The sequence below is a fragment of the Benincasa hispida genome, chromosome 1 (genome assembly GCF_009727055.1).
Source record: "Benincasa hispida cultivar B227 chromosome 1, ASM972705v1, whole genome shotgun sequence".
NCBI classification, from domain to species: Eukaryota; Viridiplantae; Streptophyta; class Magnoliopsida; order Cucurbitales; family Cucurbitaceae; genus Benincasa; species Benincasa hispida.
This window is the reverse complement of record NC_052349.1, coordinates 53,490,855-53,509,699: the sequence shown is the minus strand read 5'-3', so window position 1 is coordinate 53,509,699 and position 18,845 is coordinate 53,490,855. Positions and strand designations below refer to the sequence as shown.

The 18,845-nt window shown below is 35.3% G+C and overlaps 1 protein-coding gene across 1 annotated transcript; it reads left to right on the top strand.

The window, feature by feature from the left end:
- Positions 1-1,625: 1,625 nt before the first annotated feature.
- Positions 1,626-16,206, top strand: LOC120084172 (AUGMIN subunit 5). Its single transcript, XM_039040069.1, has 10 exons — positions 1,626-2,696; positions 8,070-8,612; positions 10,414-10,555; positions 10,762-10,938; positions 11,177-11,386; positions 11,527-11,712; positions 11,829-11,988; positions 13,111-13,306; positions 14,261-14,393; positions 15,245-16,206. The coding sequence occupies exons 1-10, from the start codon at positions 2,173-2,175 to the stop codon at positions 15,371-15,373; spliced, it is 2,400 nt and encodes a 799-aa protein (XP_038895997.1). The 5' UTR covers positions 1,626-2,172; the 3' UTR covers positions 15,374-16,206.
- Positions 16,207-18,845: the final 2,639 nt, after the last annotated feature.

Sequence of the window (18,845 nt, the reverse complement as noted above, 5' to 3'; positions counted from 1 at the left end):
GCCTATAAGTGCTATATGTATTTATTGTGACAATTTAGCGGCTTCTATGAGAGCCAAGAACAATGTCTATAATGGCAAGTCATAACATATTAGATGCATGCATAATTCAATAAGGCAATTGCTCTCTAATGGAATAATTTTCATTGATTATGAGAAATCAAAAGAAAATATTGCAAATTCTTTGACGAAAGGATTTTCAAGAGAGCAAGTCACATATACTTTGAGGGAAATGGGCTAAAGCCTACGAAGTGAGTTATCTGGTGGTAGTCTGATCTAGTTGACTAGAGATCCCAAGATCTAAATTCAATAGGCAAACTAGCTGGATAATTCATAGTGGACACACTAAGAAACTTATAGTTTCTTCCCATTTCTGTGATGTTCTAAAGTGTGTGATTTGTTGATGTTCAGGTTATGTTGATATCTTGTTTTACAAGAAGAGTAATGACAGAATACTCTTAATCAATATTACCTATATGAGAGTAGAAGTAGGATCGCTTCTATGAGAACTTTTCAAAATGGCTTATGTTCTCTAAAAATCTCTTGAATTCGGGATTTGTCTAAGACAAAAAATGGATACAAACATATAGAATTCAAAGATACAAGATCAATTGTGTGTGATTTCTATTTTTTCAATTCACCAATGAGAAAGACAGTTCTGGAGCCCGATCTCACTATTTCTTTAGTAAATTCGATGATATTCACTAATGAAGGTTCAAGTTTAGAAGACACCTCTCCTGATGCATAACTTGTTTGTTTGCTCTCAACGAATTTTCTTGATTTTTCTCACTTTCTTTCATGTAGAGGATTGTTGGAATTCTATAGTGAAAGAAAGTGCAACATTTGAATATTGAAACATAAACAAATGAATTTAATTATGTAGATTAAATTCAAAGTTAGAAACTTTCAAATTTGATTGAAAATCAAATTAAGATGAAGTTTCATGTACAAAATTAATATGTATGAAAGTTAAATTTGTAGTTTCTTCAATTTGAATGAGTTATGTTTGATTATTGTCAAGTAACAACACAATTGAGTTAAATTTGACAAATATTTTGATTTTTGTATTTATTTCATTTATCTTGTATTTTGGAGAGTAACTTGAGTTGTTAGCCTATAAATAACAACTTGTTTCTTCATCTATAGCATCCCATTCCAAATTGAAGAGTTCTATCATTCTTTATTTCTTTCTCTTGTTCTTGAGTTGAGTTGAGAACAAGTGTCCAAGAGTTCTACCAAATCTGAGTAGTTCGAGGATGTCCGAGTAGTTCGAGGTTGTAGTTCTACCGGAATTAGTCGTTGTATCCCGCTGAGACAACTGCTATAGTATGCTTGTAGCTCGTGCAGAGCCAATAATTGTCTTTAGGACAATGCTTACCAGAAACGTGACTCGACTACATTTTGAGGTTCTTTCAAGTTTTTGATTATTTCCATATTTCTTGTTACATCATCTAGCATAAGTTTACGTTTGATTACTATACATTGAATATACTGTTTTTAGTTAAGTTATAATCAATTTACTAGTATATTCAGTCCTATACTCAATTTTTCCAACCCTCTTTTCTTTAAGAATTTAAAACTATATATATTTATATTTCATTACATTGCTTCTATCTATCTTCCATAACCAATTTCATGTATGATGTGAGCGGGACCTTTGCTTTGAACCCTTCAACCGAAAAACTGAGGCATTATTTTCTTCAAAAAGGAAGGTTAAAATTCGGCTTCACCAGACTCCCCCAGTTCGCACTATATTTGAAATTTGTTCTGTTTTTTCTTTATTTGTTAATTTCATTGGTAATTGCTTGAAAAACCACTATCAGTTTTTGAGACTGAGTTTCACTGGAAAGGGAATTCGTGGGGATTTTCCGCCATTGGATGTACCTTCTTCTCAGAATTGTCGAGTTGTTGGTTCAGACTAAAGGGTCGATCTGGTTTAGATATTTCTCCTTAATCCCCCAAAAGAGCTTGGGAAATCAATGTGCTTTACAAGGCTCAGTTTCTGTTACTTGTTTCTCATATAGTCTGTTCCGGTTGAATGCTAGGGGGTTTGCCTTACAGAATTAATCATTCTCCATTTCTGCATATGGGGTCAGCACAATTAGAATTCTGAAGGCCGAGTGAATGGGGATTTAGTTTGCATAATCGATTTGGAACCCTAGAAAGTTCCGTAATATGCAGGGTTCATCTAGCTCAATGGCCCAGCCGGAGGTCATTCTTGACTGGCTTCAGAAGGAAATGGGGTATCGGCCATTAGGTTCATATAGCGCATCAAGTAAATCGCAGTTGCCATCGGTCGATGCCTTTCGCAAGGTTTGTCGAGGAAATATGATACCCATTTGGAATTTTTTGATAACTCGTGTTAAATCGGAGAAGACGGTGGAGAACATTAGGAGGAACATAATGGTGCATGGTGGTGGTGGTGGAGCAGGCGAGAGCAGTAGTGGAGGGTCGGCTACTTCGGGGAAAGAAGAGGGCAGGGTGAAAGGTAGGAGGAAGGATAAAGTGGCTACAGAGAGCCCAAGTGTGGTTGAGACTCGAGAAGTGGCATTGCAGGAGAGGGAATTGGCGGCCAAGGAGGTGGAGAGACTGAGGAATGCTGTTAAAAGGCAAAGGAAGGATCTAAAGGCCAGAATGTTGGAAGTATCTAGAGAGGAGGCTGAGCGCAAAAGGATGCTTGATGAGCGAGCAAATTACAGGTTTGGTTACTGCTTTTCTTTCTCTCTGCTTAAGGAACTATGGGGCATTTCTTTGTTCTCCTTTGTTGACATGCATGTTTTAATTTCAAGAGCTAACAGATGGCCTTGGTCTCATATCTCTGAGGGTGGGCATGGAGACTTCCTTTGTCCGTTTCTTAGTATTTGGTCATGTCCACTTTGAATTCAGTGTAGTTCTACTCAAAGCAACTGATATTTCCTACCTTTATTATCTATTCGATGCAGACTGTGGTACTTACTTTAGTTAATGTATGATTTACTACTGCATGAATTTGGATGAATGGAATCCTTCTCTTCATCTCAAGTTATCGTTATTACGTGTGGTTTGGTGGCCACAGTATAGTTTTTGGTCGTCTTTTATTGGTAAATTGAACAAACGTGCAACTCTTTAAGCTGTCTATTTGGATTGGCTTCGTCATGTTATGGCTTGTTGAATCATTAGAAATTTATGTCTGGATTGGTCAATGGGGATCTCTTGGAAGTCTAAGTTATGGAAGTTCTGGTCCATCTTTTGCTTCGGCTTCATGAAGGGTTTGTTGAGATACTCATCCTTGTGACTGAAAATGTGTTGGTCATGTACAACTGTCGCTCACCTTTTCGCTCCTGGACTTTGTATCTCAAACTCTTTGGCCAAATGATGGCACATTATTAGAATATGCTCATAGTTTTAGTAAATCAAGTATGATAGATTTCTAAACAGTGTTTGGATCGGAACTTTATGGATAAGGTCCTCGAGATGGAAAGCTTTGTATACAAATGGAGGTTGTGGATTCGAAGTTGCATAGGAATGGTCAAGTATTCTGTACACATCAATGGAAGACCTAGGGAAAGGATGTAAGTTACGAGAGGCCTTAGGTAGGGTGATTCTCTTTCTCCTTTTCTCTTCTTGCTAGTGTTAGATATTCTTAGCAAGAATTTCTCCAGAATCATCATAGCAATGAAATGTTCCTAATTAAAAAAAATATATATATATATATATAATAATAATAAAAATAAATAAATAAATAAATAAAAAAAGAAAGGAAGAAAGAAGAATGTCTTGAGAAGGGTGGAGGGCAGTATTATTGAGGGCTTTGAAGTGGGGAAGGATAGAGTGTCTCTCTCATCTTCAATTTGCTGATGATACTACTTTCTTTTGCTTTGGCAAGGAGAAGTCCTTCCTTATTTAAGCCATATCTTAGGCTTTTTCAAGACCATGTCGGGGATTAAGATCAATAATGAAAAGTGCCAAATTTTGGATTTAAATTGTGATTTCGGTAAGGTGGGTAGATGGCACGATGAGATCGAGTCTTTCTTTTCATCCTATCTTGGTCTCTCTCTTAGCCATAATTCGAAAACTCTTCCTTTTTGAGTTCTTGTTGTGGAGAAGTTGTATAAGAGACTTGCTACCTGGAAGAGGGTTTTTTTCCCCTCCTCTTCAGGGGTGGTAAAATGATTCTCATTTGTTGAGCGGTTATCTCTATTTATTTCTTCTCCCTCTTTATAGCCCCTTCTTTTGTTTATGAAATCTTAGAGAAGCTTATGAAGGACTTTTGGTGGGAAAGGGTTGAAGAGGGGAGGAACGTGCATCTAGTGAGTTGGGAGATGGTGGGAAGACGACGAACCTTGGGGGCTTGAATTAGCGGATGTAAGGACTCACAACAAAGTTCAGCTGAATTGCTTTAACAATTCCCTCTTGAGTCTAATGCCCTTTGACATAGGATTACAGTGAGTAAATAAAGTCAATCCATTTGAATCGATGTCGGGTAAGGTCAAAGACACTTATAGAAATCCTTGGAGTGACATTTCCAATGAGCTTTCTTCCTTTTTTGATATGGTCTTGTGTTTTGTGGCGATGGGAAGGAACTATTCTTTTGGGAGGATAAGTGAATGAGGGATGGACCTTGCTTGCTGCTCTACCTTTCCCTGTTTATATTATTTATCCTCTATGAAAAATTGTTCGATGGCTAAATTTATAAACCCCTCTTGGAATTCTTCCTCTTTTTGGCCTAGATTTTGTCATGGGTTATCTGATAGGGAAACGATAGACGTCTTGACTCTCTTATCTTTGAATGAGGAGTTTGAGCCAAGACTAAAAAGAGATGGAATATTCGTTATTGGAGTCCTAACCCCATTAAGGGTTTTCCTTGTGATTCGTTCTTTCAGCGTTTGTTGTATCCCTCTTCAACTGGTGAGTTTTTTTAGCCCCCCTCTCTCTGGTAGGTTAAATTTCAAATAATGTTCAATTCTTCATTTGGTAGGTCATACATGGAATAACACTTTAAACCAATCTCTAGAAAAATCTGTTAGATACTTTAGCACCTTGGAGAATGACACCCCAAAAGCTAGCAATTGGGGTGAGAGAGCCAAGCCACTTAAGTATCATATTGGTCATCCCATTCTAACCAATGTGGGATGAAGGCATCCCATACTACCTTGGTTCCTAACAAAATCTCAACTTTGATTGGGTCATTTTGTAGCATTCTCCGTCGAAAGGCTGAATAAGATCTTAATAATAATTTTTGGAGCTGTAACTTTGCTCGGATTGTTTGGAGTCTCTTTTTTGACGTGTTAGGCTTTTATAGTTTGCTAGACACAGAAGCTATAAAGAGACGATCGAGGAGTTCCTTCTCCAGGAGGTTTATGTGACAAGTGGGAATTTGTGCTGTGTTGTGGAGTTTATGAAGTGGGAGGAATAATAGGACCTCTAGAGGGATGAAGATGGATCTTAGTGATGTTTGGTTCCTTATTAGATTCTGTGTTTCTTTTGAGCGTTGACAAAGTTTTTTTTTTGTAATCATTATTTAGGTCTTATTTTTTTCTTGATTGGAGCCGCTTTCTTCGGTTGGCTTTTCTTTTATAGGCTTGGTTTTTTGGATGCTTATATATTCTTTCATTTTTTTTTCCAATGAAAGTTCTGTTTATTATAAAAGGAAAAACAATGTATTCATTGTTTCCTTAAATGAATTTCACCCCCTTATATTCCCCTCTTGTTTATGCTAGGACATTTTGCAGAACTAGTACCCTATCTCGATAGGGATAAAGAAAGGTTAAAGGCTTCCTCACACTAGTGGAGACTAGAAGATAGTTTTTAGCTTTGGAAACATTAATGTCTGGGATCCTGACAGTTTCACATTGGCGTTGTTTCAAGAAAATTGGGACTTGACGAAGGGTGGTTTACATAATGTGTTTCAATGATTCTATGAGGCATTATTCATCCAATCATATGAACAAGACTGCTATTTTTCTTATCATGAGAAGGAGAGCACTGAGAGAATGTAGGCCTTCAGACCTGTTAGCCTTGTTGTTGTCCTAAATAATATCATTTCTAAGGGTCTAGCAAAAAGATTTAGGAAATTCTTCCATAGCACTATGTCAGAGTACTAGGTACCCTTCTTGAGTGAGACAAATTCTATATGATGTTTCTATTGCAAATGAGGCAATCAGAGATTATAAACTTTGCAAGTTGGAGGGTTTTGTATTTAAGATTAATTTTGAATTTTTGAGCAAGCTTATGAACATATCGATCAGGGGGTTCATGGATAAAGTTGTGGAATGAAAGGTGCAAGGCAGGGAAATCCCTCATCCCTTCTCTTCCTTGTGGTTGTTGATGTCTTTTGTTGGCTGGTGGCATTCGGGGTGGATAAGGATTTGATTGAGGGTTTTCATGTTGGTTGCTAGGTAGCTTTTTGTCTCCCAAAATGTCTGATGATACAACATTCTTTTGTTTGGACAAGAAAGATTCTTTTGGTAATCTAACTTCGACTATGACAGTGATGGAGATCATCTCAGGGGTTAACATTAATGGGGACAGGATTCTCTTTGTGATATTAATTGAGTTCTCTAAGCTTGAGAGTTGAGCTTTCCTAGGAGGTGCTGAGATTGGTTCTTTTCGTTTGAATTATTTGGGTCTTTCTTTGAGAAACTGTCCTAGCTATTTGTCATTTCAGAACCTAGTAAAAGAGAAGGTTAAAAATATCTTTCATTGAGGAAGAATACTTTCTTTCCAAATGGTGGGAGTTTAACACTTATCTAGTCAATTTTGAATGGATACGAGTTCCAACTTGTTTCATGTCTTTATCTATAATTTCTTCCTCCATGTGTTCTTGGAGAAAAAATGATAAAGGCTTTCTGATGTGGTAGGACTAGAGTAAATTAAGATATCTTGGTTAAATCCTTAATTGGTTAAGATTAAGATTAGTTTTCTTGATTGATTAGGATTATGATTAGTTTCCTTAATTTATTAGGATTAGGATTTGGTTTCTCTCCTTTTATCTTTTAGGCTACATCACTTTCTTATGGGGAGGCATCGAGGAGGGTGGAAGACTTGACTTGGTCAATTGAGAGACTATCCCAATCGTTTATTCGGAGAGTTGAACATAGGTAATTTGAAACTTCAGAATGACACCTTTCCTGCAAAATGGTCCTCTTGCTAATGAGTGAGTCTATAAGTCATAGGATCAGAGGCACTTTCTAGATACTTTGAAATTTTCTAGCTTTGTGAGGTTCATTTTTGGGGATGCTTTGATGATTTGATTACAGGAGGATTGTTAGCTGGGGAATAATCTCCTTGACTTTGTTCCATCGCCTTTACCATTTGTCCTCTTGCTCTAGGTTTGCTTTGGTGGCTTTTTCCTTATGCTTTTAGAGGCTTTCCCCTCGTGTAATTTTGGTATGGGGTGCCTTTTATCCGGTTGAACCTTCAAATGTTTTTCTTTTTCTTTTTTTTTTTGGTGCACTCTTAGCTGGTTGATTGTACCTTGCCTAGGGATCACGGATATTCGTTTTGGGTCCCTTTATTTGTCTGAAGCTTTCCTATCACATGTTTTTCCCTTTTTCTATATAAGTCGTACCGTTTACTCCTTTGCTAGTCTCATCACTTTTGAAAGGTGTTTTTAACTGCATATGGCTGTTTACAAGTTGTGTTGGCTTGTGATGGAAGAGGTGTTATTTCATTCCTATTTTGTGATAGGGGGTTGCTCTTTGGCATGCAACTTTCCTTTCAATCGTATGAAATATTTGGCTTGACATACATATTGGCATTTTAAGAGGTGGGGAGAGGTCTTGGCCAGGCCTTGGCTAGGTTCAACTTCTTCCTTTGGGTCTCTACCACCAAGGATTTTAGTAATTATCCTTTACCTTTTATTCTTTTGAACTGAACTCCTGATAATTTTTTAATGTAAATTTTTCTTTTGCTCCTTTCGTCTCAAGCTTTCTTTTCTGTAGCACCACTGTGTGTTCTTTCATTTTCTTTCACTGAAAGCTGTTTTTTCTGATGAAAGTTAGTTTATTTGAGTGTATCTGACAAAAAAAAAAGGGATTTTTTTTTTATGTTAGGTCAATTGTATTCCTTGATGTAACCTACTGATTGTGCAGGCATAAACAAGTGATGTTGGAAGCTTATGACCAACAGTGTGATGAAGCAGAAAAAATATTTGAAGAGTACCATAAACGTCTACGGTTTTATGTGAATCAAGCAAGAGAGGCTCAAAGGTCAAGTGTGGATTCTTCCATTGAAATGATTAATAACTTTAGTGCAAATATTGAGAGAGAAGCTGTTTATTCAACTGTTAAAGGAAGTAAGTCAGCAGATGATGTGATTCTTATTGAGACTACTCGAGAGAGAAATATCAGAAAGGCATGCGAATCTCTTGCATCCCTTATGATTGAAAAGATACGATCTTCTTTTCCTGCCTATGAAGGCAATGGTATTCATTTTAATTCACAATTAGAAGCATCCAAATTGGGTATTGATTTTGACGGGGAAGTACCTGATGAGGTTAGAACTGTCATTGTTAATTGTCTGAAGTATCCTCCCCAACTGCTTCAGGCAATTACATCATACACACTACGGCTTAAAACTCTAGTATCTAGAGAGGTCGAGAAATTTGATGTCAGAGCTGATGCCGAAACCTTAAGGTAACCATTTTCTTATTGGATTACTCTTCTTTATTTTAGGTTGACAGGTTGATTACTTTTGTATTCCAGTCTCTCTCTTTCTCTATTTTTTTGGTTGTTATTTTAGTTAGATGTAACTGTCAAGTGTGTGCGTGCTTTTAATTTCAAATTTACACAATAAAATGTGATTATCTTTAAAGATTGGACTAGGCTCTGTTTTTCTTTAAATCAAAATATTAGGCCAGGGCAATTTTACTTTTTGGTAACTTTACAGACATTATCAGTAAACAGAGTATGATCTAAACAACTGGATTATTCATAGATTGCTACTTTTTTTTTTTTTTTTTTCCCTTGGAAAGGAAAAGCAATTTTCATTGAATTAATGAAAAGAGACAAAGTCTCGAAGTACTCCTAAGGAGCAGGAGGTGCATCTGGACATCTCAACTAGGTTGACACCCCTCTAGCGCCCTCATCACATCCAAACAATAATCAATCTTTATGGAACAAAAGAAAAGAAAGGAAAATATAAGAAAGCAAAACAGGACAATACAACTCAAACTCTAAACTTAACATAATACATAGATTGCTACTTATTCAAAGTTGGGTGCGGAGAAAGAATCAGATTCTAGGGTTACCAGGAATTAAAATCGGTGTTTTTATTAAAATGAAGAAAGATTATAATAGATGAGAAAAGAATTCGAGACTTTTCCTGCTCTCCTAATTCCAATCTACTCAGCTTTGTTTTGCTGCAGTGTTTCTAGAATAACAGTAAAGAAGCCACTTTCATACTTCTTTCTGGTCTTTTAGCATCAAAGATGTATTCAAGGTCTTGTTGTCTGATGTGGTTGAAGCCCTGCTTTGAGAGATTGGGGTAGATATAAATCTAAGAATTATGTAAAAGAAGTGTGTAGGAAAGAAAAAAGTTCGGCTCTTAGCTAGATTTTTGGCCTTTAAGTCTAGATTGTTTTGTTGTTACAGTGCCTTTGTGATTTTAGTCAATTTTTATGTAAACTGATGTCCTTAAGTAGATAACATATCTACCATCTTCTGTAATATTCTCTTCTTATGATATGCTATTTCTTATCTAAAAAATAACTGTAATCATAAAGTTGAGGTGGTTCTGGCATACTTGACTTAACCTGGAAGGCTAGCTTCAATATCTCTTGGGCTCATCTATTTAGGATAAAAATATTTCACACCTTCGCCAACTATCTGGTGCTGAGAAGTGATAAGTGAAGTACACTTTCATTTTTGTGACCAAAAAATTGGATGATTTCTGAGTATGATAAATAAACCTAGGTTTAATTTTATCTTTTGTCGCCATATTTTCAAGTTTGGTTCGATTTTGTCACTAAGAGTTTAAATCTACTGATCTGGGTAGTCCTGGCTAAGTGGCCATTAATGGATTTAAAAATATTGTTGATTACATCATTATCACATTATTCTTACTTTTGTTTATTTATTTACCGTTAGATTACCCCACTCATGAACTGCATGGATAAGGATAATCAAGATTAATAAATGAAAATACTTAAAAAAAAATGGAAGTACAAAGAAGAAATTGAAACTCCATTGGATTGGGGGTCCCGCTTTCCACTTCTTTCATAATTTTATACATCAATAAAATTGTTTCTAATTAAAAAAAAAAATTGAATTTTTTAACATTACAAAGATGAAATATGTGCAAATAGGATATTATAGAGACCAAAAATACGGGTTAACCATAAACTTAACGGTTTAACATATGCATGTGTGACATTATGTATGAGGTACCTGTTTCTTTGTAGTTTCAAATTAATAACTCTGTTTGAATAATTATCAGATACAAGTATGAGAACAATAGAGTTACGGATGTCTCATCTTCTGATGTCAACTCACCGCTTCACTATGAACTGTATGGTAATGGCAAGATAGGGGTTGACGTACCTTCTAAAGGAACACAGAATCAACTTCTTGAAAGACAGGTTCTATTCTTTTTCAGTTAGAGCTTCCATACCGCACTACTATAGTTTGTAAAACTATCTGGTTTACGATTGTTCAACAATTTCTCTGCCTACTTTTATTTGGACTTTGGTTTTCTCTTATTGAATATGATTTCATATTATAGTTTGTAGTCTCTTTTTTATGTGTCTCTGAGGTTTATTGATATCTACGAACAAATTTTCCATAGAAAGCCCACGTGCAACAATTTTTGGCCACTGAAGATGCATTGAACAAAGCTGCAGAAGCTAGGGACATGTGTCAAAAGCTATTAAATCGGTTACATGGTAGTAGTGATGTAATTTCTTCTCATTCCCTTGGTGTTGGAGGGACGTCACAAAATGTTGGAGGTCTTAGACAATTTGAGGTAATTCTACAATCTGCTTGTCGGAAAAAAATAGCCTGTGAACCACGAATAGAAATTTGATCATAATACTTCCTAACTTTTACATGGTCTGGCAATTGAAGCTTTGGATTCTCTATATTTTTCTATTCTGAATAATATTTGGTCGAGAGCTATTTCTAAATTTTTTTAAAACTTTGAAATATTTGTTCTTGAAAAAGAAAAAACCAACTATTCTCAAGGCTGGTTTTTCTTGATGCAGTTGGAAGTTTGGGCTAAAGAGAGAGAACTTGCTGGTTTGAGGGCTAGCTTGAATACACTAATGTCAGAAATACAACGCTTGAATAAGTTATGTGCGGAAAGAAAAGAAGCTGAAGATTCTTTGAGAAAGAAGTGGAAGAAGATAGAGGAGTTTGATGCACGCAGATCTGAACTTGAAACTATATATACTGCTCTTCTAAAGGCTAATACAGTAAGGAGTCTTATATTCTCTGTAAAGTTGCATATCATTCGATCTTTTTTTTTTTTTTTTTTTCTTCTTTTCTCCAATTTCCATTGTATAGGCCATGTTGGTAACACCACTTGGCTGTATTGTATATCTCAATCTTGTAGGATGCTGCAATATTCTGGAATCAGCAGCCTTTAGCTGCAAGAGAGTATGCTTCAAGCACCATCATCCCTGCATGCGTCATTGTCTCTGATATTTCAAATAGTGCAAAAGAGCTTATTGATAATGAAGTTTCAGCCTTTTATAGAAGTCCTGATAATACCATTTTCATGCTTCCATCAACTCCACAGGTTCATCAACTAATTTAATAGACTTTATGATATGCTCTGATTTTGCTAATAATTAATAGCATATTATTTTTATGAAATTCTATCATGCATCAACCACTTTGATTATTTCATAACAGGCACTGTTAGAATCCATGGGTGTAAATGTAACTTTAGGACCTGATGCCGTTGCTGCTGCAGAGAAGAATGCTGCCATATTGACTGCAAAAGCCGGTGCCAGGGACCCATCAGCAATACCTTCTATATGTCGTGTTTCTGCCGCCCTTCAATATCCAGCTGGTGAGGGTCCTTCTAAGAAATAGAGCAGTATAATCACCTTAAGGGTTATGAATTCTCATTTGACATGTCGACATTTTCATCGATATTTCTACATCTCTATTGGTTTGACATCAACAACATTTCCTATATATTGCAAAAAGATCAATGATACATAAAAACAAAGCAACAAAATATTACTAAAGTGAATTTAATGTAAAGAAGCATTTTAGTTTATTGAGAACATGTAAATATTTATTTATTGATTTAATTATAGAGTTTTTTTTAAGAATTTTTTCTGAAATATCTATTGGCATCGACATTTTATCAATATTTCCATCAACATTTTCATAAGATTGAGATCTGACATTTCCATGTCAAACCTTCTCATGAAAGTGCTACTTTTCCTCGTGCTTAGTATTGGTATTTGACATTTGAAAAACTTGCCAAAAGTATTTGGTTTATGTTTCTGATGATGCTTGCCAATGGTGAACAACTTAATCCATGAATATTGAATTAACAATAACTCGGGGAACAGATAAAGGGGAACACCACACCCCAAAATGTATTGACATGTGGGCATTGCTTGTAAGGCACCTGAAAAGTTGCTGAGTTTTCCTTTGGGGGTTACATTTTTGTGAGATTTTGAAACTGATTGTTTCAAAGTGGCAACTTTATATGTTGAATACTTTCTGTAGGTTTACCTTTGTTAGTATCATTTTAGCCCATCATTAAAGATGATGTTTATGGGGGCGTTTGGCCCATTAAGTGGAGTTAATACATAGGAGTTAGTAAGTTTTTGTTTAGGATGTAGAGTTGTAAGATTGAGTTTCTCGATAATTGCAAAAAGTAGATTAAGAGGGAAAGTTGAGTTACTAGATAAATGTGAAAAGTAGAGATAGATAAGAAGATGGAGTTCCTCGATAAATGTGAAAAGTAAAAAAACGATGGGAAGATGGAGTTGAGTTACTCGATAAATGTGCAAATTTCAATAGTGTTTACTATTGAAGTCAAGTTGTTTATGGGCCAAACGACCCCATTACTTGCAGCATTTGTAGTGTATGCTTTCTAACTGCTTGGATGGTGCGATGTATTTGGTGTCTGTTCATCTTTTCTTTACTTGAACTGAACTTAATGTGTACTTAGGTTTGGAGGGCTCAGATGCTAGTTTAGCATCAGTTTTGGAATCTCTGAAATTCTGCTTGAAACTTCGAGGTTCTGAGGCTAGTGTGTTGGAAGAGTTGGCTAAATCAATCAATTTGGTTCATATAAGGCAGGATCTAGTTGAAAGTGGCCATGCACTGCTAAAACATGCTCATCGAGCTCAGACGGAATATGAAAGGTAACGAAAATATGCTACCATGAGAAAATTTACACAACTGCAAGCATCCATTGTTGGGGCTTTTCTTCCTTTAAGATTCTTATGTCTGTCAAGATTTCAAGTTCCCCCATCTTTCCAGATGGTCTACTTTTGCTGCGGGATCTGCATTCAATATCTTCACAAATTAATTTCTGATCAGCTTGTTTCCTTTTTTCTTTCTTCTAAAAAATGTATTATATCTTCCTTCATAGCTTTGTCTTTCACCAGAATCACTTCCTTTTTCTCCTTTGAAATAGACTCTTTTTCTCACTTGATTAAGAAACAGGGAACTAATCCTGAATTCTTGTCACCTTCAACCATGAGACCTGGTTCTTTTTTTATTTTTTTATTATTTTTTCTGGCAATAATTCTCTCCATGCAGTAAAACGTCACTAATTCCTGCTTCAATTATTTTCTGGATTCTATTTCCGCTCTTTCCAGTTTTCCTCCTTTTTCATCTAGAACTGCTAAAATCTTTTCAGTCTCCTCTGATCAACTTTTTGAACTCCTGGTTTCCATCCATTAGTTGTTGAACCAAAATGTGGAAAGTCTCTAAACTATACTGCCAGATTGGTCAGAAAGTGATTCTAGACGCTCCCCTCCCAAGATCATGAATTCTGACAGCAGTCAAACCATTCCATAGAAACCAAGGAGCCCGAACGTTTTTCATCAGCAAGAGGAATTTCGTGGGGACCCAAATTTATCGGACAAGTAATTAAACATCATGCCCCAATCACTTCCTCCTACACATTGAACCCTCACACTATCAAAATCATTTTCCATACCAAGAATCCTTGCAAGTTAATTTAACATTTAACATTTGATTCATCAGTAAACTTTGTCAATTCATTTAGTTTTCATTCTTTTTGGAAAGGATATGGAACTTCATTTAGTTTTAATTTAGTTAACATTTTTTTTTTAAATTTTGTATGCTAGGACGACAAAATATTGCCTAAATTTGGCCACGGAGCAAGAGAAATCTATCACAGAGAAGTGGTTGCCTGAACTTAGAACTGCAGTGTTGAGTGCTCAGAAGAGTCTGGAAGATTGCAAATATGTCAGAGGATTGGTAAGTGACTCGATTGGTTATTTAAATCTGCAGTCTCTGTTTACTTGTTCTTACCTGTTTGTGCTGTACAGTATTCCTCATTCTTTATTTTCAGCTTGAATTTCATAACTTTCTCTATTTAGTATATGCACGTAGTCGTGTTGAGTTAGTTTCATTAGATGTGATTATTTTGGCCTTTAGAATTTGTTTCTGTTCAAATTTGCTTTGAAGCAACTTGCTATCAAATCACTTGACTTTACCTTTACCCAAGTTTATAGGGTCTGAACTCTCTGACCTGTGTTCATGAGCTGACTCATGGTGTTTGGCTATTTGTTTTTATTGTATGTCAGTCCCTTTGTTTTACGGAAAATAGCTACCATGAAGCTGGAGTCTTCCCCCTATGAAATTAGAATAGCTGCACTCTCTAAGTTTAACGTCAAATTGAAACTTGAAATTAACTATGTTTTAGTCCTTTTTTCTCATTTCACTCATCAATGAAATTCAATATATTTCTTCCTCAAATTTTCTTTGGTCAAATTGGAAATTGGTTTATTTGATATTTCACTGTTTGAAATACCAGCTTTTGGAATTCTTGCATTCTTATCTATTATTTGTTCACCTAATCTGAAGGGATTTATTAGTTTGAATTGTGGACGCACCCTAGTTTGCTAGTGAAGGTTTCTCACAATTTCTATCCACTGGATTTTCATAACGGCACATGATTTTCGATTTTAATGATTGACTAGTAGTATGTTGACGTCATTGTAATGGATATTGGACCATGGAAGTCTTTATCACTGTCGCCTTGTAAGTTTTTGTTTTAACCTATTCATATTTTCAAATCTTGAAACATGACCTGGTTGGTGATGCAGCTTGATGAGTGGTGGGAACAACCCGCATCCACTGTTGTTGATTGGGTCACTGTTGACGGGCAAAATGTTGCTGCTTGGCATAATCATGTCAAACAACTTCTTGCCTTTTATGACAAGGAGCTCTTGTAGTAGAAAAAGCATTGAATTATTGATTCAATTGAAGCTGAATTGGTCAGATCGTCCCGTTTGCTTGTAAATCTGTGTACCACTCAAGTTAAAATTTATAACCACGTAAACTGCAAGCAGGGTGTCTGGGAATGGTGGTGGGAAATCTTGTGTGATCTTAGCGTATACCACCAGGGTGAAGAGTGAAATGGTCAACATCTCGACGCTCAGCTAGAAGCCTAGAACGCCCTTCCTTCATTATAGAATCTCAATGTCATGTTTCTTCCAATATTGTGTTACAAGAGACGTGCAGTCAATGTATGGCTTGAGTTTTTGCTGCTCGTTTTGCCTGCTGCTTATTTTGTATGTAAGGTAGTGTGATTCTTTTCCATAGCATTTGTAATTCTACTCTGTGTGATTAATGGTCGTATTTTAGAGTTGGTTGGCTGTAGAAAGTAGAAACCTCCGTCTTTGGGGACTCATTCCAGTTTTTAACATGTTTACTCTTTGGAGTTTAACCACTGTTTAACACCGACTTCAAGGACGAACTCTTCCAAAACACCCTCTTTAGCAAATATATCTGATTACTTGTGAAGTTCTGTTGTGTTTTTGGATGTGATTTCATGATGCAGGTTAGCAGCTTTGCATTTTGGGCTAGCTTTATGAAGTGTGACGTCAAACCCGAATTATGTTGCAACTGTAAAATAGATCCGAATCACAAAGGCTAACTTTAGGGGTAGATGCAAGGTAACAATGGTTGTTGAAGCACGTGATGCTGAATTTGGCACTGAATTATCTATTTCTCACTTAACATTTGTGATTGACATGACAAATATGCAGACTTTTAAGTCTTAAAAGAAAGAACTCTTGTTATAGCTCTCAAATGGAATGTCAAATCTTTTGAATATTTTGCAAGGAGACGCTAACATGATTTTATTTATCAGAAATTTGGCAATTGACTGTTTGTTTATTAGCTTGCTCAACCTTGCAGCTACATTTGGAATGTTCTTGTAACTGGGTGTCCAGGTTCTAATGCTTATAGGTGTCTATTATTTGGTTCCAAGAAATGATAATTTCAACCCCTTGTTCATATTTAAAGTTCAATTGGATCAACTCAACATTGATTCCAAACAATTTTAACTGTGATTTTGATATTATTTTCATCTCTGTATTTTTCACTTCAGTTTTTGTATTTGAAACGCTCAACTTCAACTTAAAATCCAATAATTTTGGTTCTTCATCTTCAAATTCTTTTATTATTATTTCTTTTGATTAAAATCTTAGAATCGCACTTAATTCACCAGATTTCTTAAAATGTAGCCATCAATTTGTAATAGGAGTTTTTCGTGTATTAAATTTGTGTCAAAATTTTACAAATAGATATGACATAGCACTTTTAAAAGTACATTGATTAAAGTCAACGCCTTACAAATATAGGGATTGGTAGTTGAGACTTGTCGAGGTTCTGAACAATAATAATAATAAAAAAGTTATATAATATCAATCAAGTTTAAAGTTCAATCAGATTAACTCAACATTGATTCCAAAGCATTTTAATTGTGATTTAAATATTATTTTCATTTCTGTACTTTTTACTTCAGTTTCTGTATTTAAAAATGCTCAACTTTAACTTAAAATCTGATACAAATTGTCGGTTACATTCGATGAAAGACAAGTGCTTAGCCTAGTTGTCTGAAGCCATCATCACAAGCGCTCGAATCATTAGTTAAGAATTTAATTAAATTAGATACTCGATTGATTGGACAAGATAGTGTTACACGAAAATCTCACATCCACAACAAAACAAGAGGTACCTTAGAATGATTAGCCACTTGGATAGCCTAAGTTTACCAGACGATTTCGTTTTTAATCCAATCATTCATGCAATGTGAATTAGATTCTAATCATCTAAGATAAGCATGCTTTGATTCATGCTACTTGGCAATTAAATCTATAGTTAACTGTCACCGATTATGGGTTAATCTTTAGTCTAATAAAGCGATTATATAAGGATGATCAAACCTAACATACCATAGAGCATAGAAATTAAAATAAGACAAGAACTATTCAATAAGAAATTAAAAGTTATTGCAAATGCTCACGAATGAACAAATGAGTTATGTTTTTCATACCCCTAAGTTAGCAAAACGTACCTAAGCCGCTTAATGAATGTCCAAGGTAGATAATACAATTCAAATGCCCAAAAAAAAAAAAAAAGAGGAAATGAAGAGGAAAAGGAAAAAAATCGAGAGAGTTTAAGAAAACAGGAACTTGGATGATCTAAATGAGGAAAGAACAGTTATTTACTAGGTCAATAGCGTCGTAATGCTCTTGGTTTAAAATCTCTAACGCTCTACAGTATTGAACAAATGGTGGCTAATGTTTCATCTCGACAACGTTGCAATGCTAGGCAGTGTTTTGGCTTCTAACGTCGTGTAGCATCGGGCCTTGACATTTCAACGCTTGTTTCAAGGGCATTTTGGACATTTTCCTCTTTTTTGATCTAGTTGCTGAATTAGGGTTACAGACAGTCTCTTTAAGCTCGATTTTCGTCTTGACGCTCGATTCTACCTCTTGATGCTTGAAATCTACAAAATCATAGAATATGTACACTAAACATTAGAACTAACTCGAATTAAGCCAGGCAATATGTGACATTTTAGGTACTATATGAAGAATTAAAATGTGTAAAAAATTAAAAGTATAGTAACTAAAATGAACTTCTTAAAAGTATGAGAAGCATAATAAATCAGAATTAAAAATATATTTTAACCTTTGAGCTATTCACCTCAAAATTTTGGAGAGTTCAAGGCATATTGACAAGAGATCTTTAGAAGAAAAAAGAAGCATAACCAGAAACACATTGACAAGTTATGACAAAATAAAAAAGGTAAAAGAAACTTGAAAATGTGAATACAAATCTATCTTACACAACAAAAATTAGAAAAAACCATAAGAGATAGAATCAAAGGGTGTGAAGTGATATGGTGGGTTTTGGTAGAAGTAAGCAAAAGCCATCTGTCATTCTAATTTCCAATGAAAATCCAAAAACAAACCACAGAATGGACAAAGTGTCATTAAATGAAACGAAATAGAGTTCAACAAAACGACACAGAAAAACAAAAGGGTTTGTATTAATCACATAGATAGATGTGAGGAGACCCGTGATGATATGAGACAGTAACAACCATATTTTGTGTTTTTGTATTGTTATTGGAACCCGTGAACACTGATGAATATGATTTCGTTGTTTTCTTATACCTCTTTTTATTTTCTTTGTTTTTAATATGCCTTTAAATGATATGCTAAAATATTCCCTTTCCCTTTTTTCTCTCTCACTCACTCACTCATTTATGTGAACTTGTAATGTAAATGCTTCTCTACTTTGGAATCCTCTCCATTCTTCTCTTCTACCATTATGGTTTTTATTTGTTTTACATTTGTCTTACTTTTTTTTATTTTTTTTCTTAAAAAAAAAAATTTCATAAAAATTAAT

Bases quoted from the DNA above. Each gene is read 5' to 3' on its own strand.
- LOC120084172 (XM_039040069.1), top strand. From the start codon at position 2,173: ATGCAGGGTTCATCTAGCTCAATGGCCCAGCCGGAGGTCATTCTTGAC. The intron at 2,697-8,069 runs GTTTGGTTACTG...CTGATTGTGCAG, and splicing joins GATGAGCGAGCAAATTACAG to GCATAAACAAGTGATGTTGG. The intron at 11,713-11,828 runs GTTCATCAACTA...ATTTCATAACAG, and splicing joins TGCTTCCATCAACTCCACAG to GCACTGTTAGAATCCATGGG.